This window comes from Egretta garzetta, unplaced genomic scaffold (assembly GCF_000687185.1).
Source record: "Egretta garzetta isolate BGI_Z169 unplaced genomic scaffold, ASM68718v1 scaffold149, whole genome shotgun sequence".
Classification (NCBI taxonomy): Eukaryota; Metazoa; Chordata; class Aves; order Pelecaniformes; family Ardeidae; genus Egretta; species Egretta garzetta.
Genome location: NW_009269998.1, coordinates 2,473,799 through 2,483,185, shown reverse-complemented (window position 1 = coordinate 2,483,185; position 9,387 = coordinate 2,473,799). Strand labels below are relative to the sequence as shown.

Sequence of the window (9,387 nt, the reverse complement as noted above, 5' to 3'; positions counted from 1 at the left end):
GGGAAATAAATCCCAGCAACTTGCGTATTTCTTACCCTTGCTTGTCTAGAAAAACTCAGCTGCCCAGGGTTTTTATCACTTAGCTACTCCTATATTAGCATATTGCTCCATGAAAGTGTTAACAAAGCAAGTAGTTATGATGATACTTAAGTCTGTGGGCAAAAAACGAAAGAGAAATAGTCTAAGTAACAAAGCAGCATGATTTAAGGTAGAGCACATTCAAGAGATAAAGGAAAGGTGCCAGATCCTTAACAGACTTGCAGCTGGCTTTAAGTGTCACTCTGTTTATTAGTATATGTACACACGCATTTTACTACTGCAAAATGCTTTCTCTTGGATACTTGTCATTTTGGCTTGACGGAAATAAAAATCAGTTCATTCCTTCTTGTTTCTGTTTGGAGGGTCATTTCCTTTAGAACTTTTCAGTCCACTTCCAGAGAAGGAAAAGTGACAATATCTAGATAAAAGAAAGATTTCCTTATGTGTGTTTAAAAGGAAAAAAAAAAAAAAAAAAAAGCAATTCCTGTAAGATTTAAAATCTTCCAGATCCCTGGAAGATTTAAAAATAATGATTCTTGACTCCTGCAATGTTAAGTCATTTAATTCCTTTCTGATATCTGTGTAATAGTTCTACCTGTTAGTAAGCCAGTCCACTGTGGGACTACAAGGATAACATTTATATAATGCAGTGCAGCAAAAATAACATCTATACAGCTGAACGCAGCTCTTCAGAATATGAACCACTGCAAGAGAATAAAGAATATCATCTCTGATAGACAAGCTAAAGGATAATCCCTTGGTAGCAGTGCAGTTATCAGTAGCCTGTCTAGGAAAATCCAAGTCTGCATTTGTTCCAGCTGGAATGGTCCATTACTGATCTTGGTCTCACCATTCTCCTTTGTCTTTCCAGGTACTTTCTGGGTACCTCATGACTGAAGAGCAGGAAGGAGGTGGGAAATGGGGGAGTGACTGATCTCCATTTTCCCACAGTCAAGGTTCTACAAGTGCCTTGAAGAGCTGGTGAGTAACAGCAAAGCCTGGTCAAAAAGTTCTCCATCCTTTTCTTGATTAACTTCATCTGATCTTGTGAAACGCTGCCCTTAATGAGATATACAACGGTACTCAGTGGCATTGGAATTTCATGTGGAGTGTTGGGCGAAATAAGTAACTTGGTCAAATTCCTTGTTAGATGTTTTCAGCCAACTTTACCTTGCCATATCCCAGATCCTAGCCAGCATCTACATTTTGACCCAAATCCCACTTATTTGTTTACCCTGACCATTTTGAATGGGTTTTGTCTGAAAAGTTCTATTTCTAGTAAGAACAAATGACTTTGTGTCTCGGTATATTTGACTCAAAATAAAAGTAGATCTGAGCTCTCACTTCAAAATTCCCAAAGAGATTTTGAATACTCCAGGGCTCATAGTTGAATTTGGCTCTTGATATACACTGGAGAATATTTCAAAAGAAAAACTTTTTTTACATACGTCACTATGAAGACAATAGAAGCTCAGCTACCCAAACTAATAAAGTTTGACTTACAGTCCAGTACTTGGCACTCTAAAAAGTGTGTGGGTTTAGGGCTATTCAACAGTTTCACTTTTAGGTCCAGCACCACTAAAATCATACTTTCTTTCTTTTTTTGGAAATAAGATTTGGAATTTCCACAGCTTGTTTTTTGCCAGCAACAAGAGACTAAGAAAGAAAGTAGGGACTTTTTTTCTCTAGTGGCTTCTATTTATTTTTTAATGAACTTGTTCCTTCTGTGAAATGAAATAGAAAATGCCTTTTGATAGAAGAAAATAATAAATTAGCTATTTTGTAGTCTATGCAAGCTGTCCTACTTCTGTATTATTTTATTTGGTATCTTTTGTGGAATCTGAATGCCTTCAGGCACCAAACGGGAAGTGTCATAGCTGGGGAGCTGGTGCGTGAGAAAGATAATGAAGGAAGTAGACCCATTTATTTTTATATATGGTATTTCAGAAATTCCAGAAAAGGGAGGGAAGTAGATGAGAAAACTTTCTTAAGTTGTTTCTTTTTTCCCTGTTGTCAACAGATGACAAGTTAGATGTGGAGTACAATTGCAAGTTGCGATGTGGGTTATAGGGTAATGCGTTGGTGTTCTTTTTGTAGCTAGGAACAAAGTTACAATCCCTGAAACAGGCACAACCCTTTAAATAGATCTGCATGTAGATCTCATCCTTCCCATCCAGAGATGAAAATTATAGGGAGCCAGTGATGCTCTCCTCCCCCTCTTGGGAGCTATACAGAGGTTGTATTAGTGTCAGGTGATGAGAAAGAAGGAGTTAGGGAAAGCAAAGGGTCAGGGGAGCACTGGGAACCAAAAAGCCAGTAGGCACTGAGGAAGGAAAGGCACTGTATAACCTCTTGAGGTTGCTGAGAACCGAAAACTTTGAGGCTGGCAGATCATTATCTGCTGTATAAGCCATATAGTCAGCAGTATTCATACGTGTCCTCCAACTTCATGGTTTTTCAGTTATTTGATCAAGATACAGCCATATTAAAGGTGTTACCTTGGATGCGGTGTCTGAAGGGCATTCCTCCTGTGTTGATGCAGATATGTTTTCACTGCAAGAATAGTTCTCGTTTGAGTTACAGCACATTCCTCTTGCTTTAATTCTTTAGACATGGTCATACTGTGGAGGTATCGGACACTCTTTGCCTGGGGTGAAAGCTCTTCATCCCAGCTGCGTCTGTAAAGCATCAGAAACCAGAAACTCTGTAAGAGGCTTTCTTCTACTCAGACGTCCAATGTGCATCCCAAGGAGGTCTTCCATGAGAATGGGTGAGGGCTGCAGTTTGAACAGGGGACCTAAGTATGAACGTGCTGTAATACCTCTATGATCTGAGGCTGAAGAACTGTTGAGTTAGCCTTAGCTGCACCTTCTCTCCTGAACACCGTGCCTTCTGCAGAAGGATTCTGCCCTCTCAAGCTGATGGGACACAAAGGTCCTTAGTAACAAACACATTGCTTATGTTTCTGCGTTGGGGCCCTGTGTAGAAGGTATTACTCCAGCACTGGGTATTTTAGCAGAAATCCCAAATGGTGGCTCTAGATGCAGATACTGGGGTGAAGTGCCATGAAGTGTTTTATTGCTGACACAGGAAATGGAATGTCAAATTAGATGAGTGTCCTTCTACCTGTTTTTATAAATCTCCTCTGCCAAAAGAGAAGGATTAGCCCTCTTCTCCATAGGTCCTTAGCCGTAAATTGCAAAACCAGTGGTGAAGGTTATAAGAGACCGAATTCTGCATGAGGTTTAGCCTTTCAGCTTTCCTCTGCTAGCTTCCATGAGGCAGTGCAGGACATTAAAAATGCAGGAAGAGGGTTACAAATGTTTGATAACGCACATTTTGTTCAAATAATTCATTAAGGTATCAAGAACTTGTTATCTCTTTTGTCTAGAGGAAATTAACTGAAGTTCATCATATAGGTATTTAGCAGGGTTGTAGAAGTATGAGTTAAAGTAAATGCTTAGCACAGTTCTGAGATGCTTTTTCTTTTCTTATATTCCAGAAGTCTGAAGTAAGTTTCAGTTTCCTGAAGAACACTTGTATTTTTTGATGCCAGGCCAAAAATAACGTGTTCAGTATTTCCAAACTCCCTTCTGAGACACACAATTGTGTTATCTTTGTCCATCAAAGCCTGAGAAAAGTCTCTTTTGATTACTAGATGTATTGGAAAACATATATGTACATCCCAGTGCTTAATTCTTTTAATCTCTCTTGCCTTTAGTAATATTTCTGTAATACTTGTTACATTCCAGTCTTCATTATGCTCTGCATGTGTCAGCATTTCTTCCAGTTGATCCTGTAACGCTTGATCTCACTCTGAATCCAGGTGCATCCTCTATTTTTATCCCCAGCAGCTTTCTCTGTGCCATTTGAATAAAAAACTAGATTATCTGAACTCCTGAGGTCAACTGCGAGAACTTGGCAGCTAATCTCTATTTGGTTTCAGACAGAACGGCCAGTTCTGAAAATAAGCAAACCTGATACTTGCTGTCCTATTTGCAGGCTGATGTTGAGGATAGTAGGAGCAACAGTAAAGCACAAATTCTTTTTCAAATACATGGAAGACTCACATTCGAAGCTGGGTGAAGAGCAAGTTTTAAGAAATTTTTGAATTTTGTGGCAGATCTGTACTTCCTTTAGTAATATTTGTTGGCTAACCCTGCTATTACCTATACCATCTGAGTTAAATTTGTCCGCTCGCTCAGTATAGTAGTCCTTCTGGTAAGGATCCAACTCCAGTACACTTAATGGCAGCTGTCCAGTTTAATTTACTGAGTGCTGGATCAGAGTTATTTCCTATTTCACGTTATCTGATGAAGGACTTGATTACAGTTTTTCCAGCATGCGGATATGGCCTCCCATGTTTATCTCTTTTTGTGTCTAGAAACTGATTTCCCAGAAATAGGGAAATTTTGCCTTTTCTCCTTCGGCTTAGCCTGTGATTATTTAAGCTGTCAAAGCAGAAGAGTTTCATTTCTTGCTTCTCTCTGCCTATGATTAAAAAGTATTTATTTGCAACTTAACTAGGAGGGTTTACTTTTCTTCGGCAAAACCCTCTTCTGTGAAGTACGGTCACATTCTGCAGATGTTGTTACCTACTCTGCATAGATTTGGGGTTTCTGGATTTGATAACAGTACTTCCAGAACAGTACTCTACTTGCATTTCCTGAAACATATGAGATTATTCTTTTTTCCTTCTTTAATAAAAACAATGATGGTGATAATAAAAATAATACATTATGGGAGAATCCACTGTGGCAGTTTCAGTGAATTTCAGCTTTAGTGATTTTTCGTTAGGCATTGCTAGGTGCTTCAGATTTCCCTGTTTTATGTTCTTCTGGGTAATTCCTTGGTTGGTTGCCTTGTTTAGTTTTTCCATATTTCTGAATATTGTTGGTTTTAATAATTATTATTTATTTAATTTGAAGATATACTTTCTGCCTGGGATCACAATTTTATCTTCTCACAATCATTACATCCTTTTTGTATTTATGAGTTTAGGATAAGTGTACGAAAAAAAGTGGTCGATGCTTCTTATTTTACCTAGCGTAGGGTCTTTGACAGAGTCATAAATGTATTTATTACAAAGTGTTTTGGTGTTTCTAAGGCAGCTTGTACTGTCCAGCTATCCTTTGGCAAGGATGCAAATGTAAGGGCAGCTGCAGTCAGGGGAAAAAGCAGAAAAAAACCAGTTCCTAAAGACGACATGCTACCCCTAGGACAGTGGGAGCCTTATTTCCTCTGGTACTATTCTCACCTGAACGTGGTATTTTGGAGCTAGCATTAGGTTACTAACCATAAAATCTGCTTGACTCAAAATAAGTATTAGATTGATGCAGCACCAGCTTTTCAGCAATTAAATTTCTTTAGCATTTACAGCATTGTTACTTCAGCCTTTATTTTTTTCCAAGTTATTACTCATTTACTAGGTATTTGAATCTGTCCTGTTTATAAAATATACTTTGTGATGGCAATATTTCATAGACATCAAGTGACCAAACTATTAGAGACCAAATGATTTGCCAGAGGCATTTTAAAAACATACATGTTTTGTTTTGAATTTCTTGCTGCTTTTATTTAGTGATAAATTGACCAATATGAACTACTTGAGTAGTTGGTTAAACAAACAGCTGAGATTTGGAAACCTTTATCCATTCTTTGCATGCATAGCATTTCCCAATTGAAAATTAAACACTGAAAATGTTGTTTAACTTTTTTCATCATATTGTTGCTATATTAACCAGTAATAGTTGTCCTAGGAAATATTCCAAACTGGATTTGTATACCCACCGGAAACCAAACACTGATCGTTCATCCCAGTTTGTTTATCCCAGAGTTGTATTATCAATGTCTAGATTTCAATTATACAGAAACAGGACATGAGAGATCCAAGAGGCATATTGGTAATGTAATGCATACCAGTAGCATCTTGAAAGAGGGACACTTTAGACATTTTTAAAGTGGAATTGGGAAAATTGGTTCATTCAATTCATCCGAACAGGCTGAGCCTGATTCAAGCTGATCAAACCAGAGCTCCAGACTTCTGTTATTTGATTTATTTCTTAATTTTTAGGGATCAGAAATACTTAGGAACATGAGTAGCATCACCTCTTAAACTGCTAGCACAGTTTTTAAAAGGAATACTGAATTAGGCAAAGCTATTTACAGAATTGAGTGTCGTTAGATGTATTCTCAAGACACAGCCCTACAAAAATATTTGCACTAAAAGCAAACTTGAATAACTCTTCCCTCTGACATATAGTGCCATTCAATTACTCAGAATTACCCACATTCTTTCATTTTATCAGTTGTCTGCAGAGTCAGATCTTGGCTTGGTCTTTTTAAGTGTAGTAGGCACCGTGTTTATACACGTTAATATTTATTGTTCTCCTGGGCTTTAAATTCTCTATTAAAAACAGCAGCAGAGGGCGCTGAGCCCACCGGCACAGCCTGGCATGGATCTCTTCCTCTCTGCTCTGAATTTCCCTGTCCAGAGATTTCCCACTCCACCTCAAGGAGAGCCTTTATAAAGAGCGTGCTGGCTCCTTTTGGATGAACTGTTGCAGGGCAGCAGGATCTCACCGTGCTTCTTCACAGCAAATAGAGAGCAAGGCTTTTGAATTTACTTTCTGTGCCTAGTAACAGCAATTACAGATGTTAGAACAGATGGGAAGAACAAGCCAAGCTGTGCTAATAATTTCGTATGTGTTAATGACTGGTAAGTTGGGGGGTGGGGGGGTGCTTGCTTTCTTTTTAATTTTGCTAAGTGTAAACTGACCTACAATTTACTCTTTGATCTTTATTTCTCTTTGTTCCAGTTGCTTTTGCATTTCAGTGAATACAACTGTCTATTAAGTAGTTCTGTCAAAATGTCAGGAAGCTGGTTTTGCCATTTATTTGGGGCATTTCTGTGCTCTGCAATGACACAGTCATTTTCTTACTGAGTTTGCTAAAAGGCAGTCTAGGAGGCAGCTGCAGTGTATCACTGCATGTTTGGTATCTACTGTCACCCCTGATAGTATCAGTCAAGTTTGATACTAAATGTCCTGTTGAAAGTGATTCTGCAGTTGTCCTTGCTATCTTACTCACTACCCCTCAAACGTTACAAAGTTTTACAATCAGATCCACCCAGCAAAAAAACATTATATTGTGCCAGTGCATTGATTTTCACCGTCAGCTTTGGGTTTATGCCATTTTCTACAAAACATTATATTGTGCCAGTGCATTGATTTTCACTTTGGGTCAGCTTTGGGTTTATGCCATTTTCTACGTAAGCACTGTCTGCTAGAGTCATCTAAGTCTGTATTATCTTTGACAAAAATCTTTATAGGGTGTTTTGGAGGTGTAAACCACTGTATGAGCTTTATTAGTTTAACCTCCACACAACTGTAAAGTAAACTTGCAAAGTAATGACCTCATGTCACAGCAGAACAGGAGAAGAAATGGGAAAATAGATGTTGAGAATGCTGCTGAGTTTATGTGTGTTCTCCCTGTTACAGTTAAAGCTTTTGAAACGGAGCTGATACCTGCTGACAGAATTGCTGCACAGATTGGAAAAACAGTCATACTCACATGCAATAGCACTGGCTGTGCATCACCAAGGTTTTCCTGGAGAACCCAGATGGACAGCCCCCTTGGAGGAACAGTGAACAACTATGGGACATACTCTACCTTGACTATGAATCCAGTTAGCATTCTGAATTCTCATGCTTACCTGTGTACTGTCTTCTGTGCTAAGGAAGAGAAAAAAGAGAAGACTGTCAAAGTTGAACTTTACTGTAAGTAGAAATGTAAAATTCTCTTTAAGTAGTACATGTTTGTAAAAAGTCAATAACTGGTTTTAGATATCGTGGTTGGTAGTTAACTGATAATGCTAGGATAATGAGCCTGCTATAGCTCAACATATACTTCCTTACAGGATTCCTTTCTCTATCTGTTCGGGATTCTTTCTCAGCCACTTTCTGCTTAGCTTTCTGCACTGAAGATAATACATACTGGTCTTATTTATTCTTGGTAATACTTGAAAGCCAAAATATAGGCTCCCCAAAACATTCATAGAGCCGGCATAAAAAAACCCCAACCAATGTGGTTGAGATGGATGTATTTGGGAAACCTGCCAGCGCAGAGCAACCTGATCAAAGCCTTTGCAGTTTGCAGGGGAATGATTCAGATGCCTAAACCTACCAGCACAGAAAACAGGATACCACCAGTGTATACATTGCTCTGGATGCCTATATTTAGGCAGCTGTATCACGGCCTAGGTGCCTCGCTGGGTCTTATCGGATCACTTAGGATCATATTTCAACAACTGTACAAATATAATTCCTGTTAGTGTATGAACTGCTTATAAAAGACCAGTATGTCTTCATATCAACATAAGTCTTGTAATAAAGTTGATATAACATCATGTTCTGAATGCCTCTAAACTCAAGATGTTTGATGTCTGGATCTTGCTCTTATGTTTGCTCTTATGTTGACCCTAGAGCTCATCTCCTCTAGACTAAAGAAATGGATTTTATTCTTCTAGCTTTCCCCAGTGATCCTGTCATTGAGATCAGTCCACCAGTTGCTGGAGAACCAGTCACGATCACCTGTAGAATTCCTGAGGTGTATCCTTCTGATCGACTGGAAGTACTCCTGAAGAAAGGGGAAGACCTTCTTCATACAGAAAATTTTTATGGAGATAGCAACACAAATACAGAGAACAAAACTGTGACATATTCATTTAATCCTACGGCTGGAGATACTGGGAAAGAGATTACCTGTGTGGCTAAATTACCAATTGATGATATGGACTTTGAACCGAAAGAGAGAGTAACTTCTCAGAAATTGAATATAAACTGTAAGTATTTTTATTCTAGGGCTTTTATACCAAGTACTGCTTAATGTTAAGTTTCATGGAATGGGTTTATAAAGTGTGTGCTATGAATAACTTATAATCTGCACTTCTTATCTATATTATTTTTGTAGATAATCTACTGTATTCAGTTGGATTCTGTTGTATTCAGTAGCAGTCACTGAGTCATTAAATACCCACTGCTGTTCATGACAGAAGTTAGGCAATGCTTTAGTAAGTCCTCTCTCACTGTCTTACCTTGGGCGCTGGTGCCCAGTCAGAAAGTAAAGACCAGAAGAATAATGGCAGCATGCAGATAAACAATGGTTTTTAAAATTGCCATTGTATGCTTAGCAGTTACAAGTTTATAGACCTAAACAATAGGGAGACAAATGTAAGAGGAAAAAAGAAAAAAATTTTGTCTAGCTTGGCTTTCAAAGCTGCAAGCTAAACGTCTTATTGATCTGAAAAAATTGTTCCACTGTGTTAATGGAATACACATTACTCTTTCC

General features: G+C 38.4%; 1 protein-coding gene across 1 annotated transcript in view; it reads left to right on the top strand.

Annotated features, from left to right (window-relative positions):
• Positions 1-6,705: 6,705 nt before the first annotated feature.
• Positions 6,706-9,387, top strand: part of VCAM1 (vascular cell adhesion molecule 1) — a 7,340-nt gene continuing 4,658 nt past the window's right edge. Inside the window, exons 1-3 of the mRNA XM_035902881.1 lie at positions 6,706-6,757; positions 7,539-7,817; positions 8,567-8,881. Coding sequence (XP_035758774.1) covers positions 6,706-6,757; positions 7,539-7,817; positions 8,567-8,881 — 646 coding nt within the window. The remainder of the gene's footprint in view (positions 6,758-7,538; positions 7,818-8,566; positions 8,882-9,387) is intronic.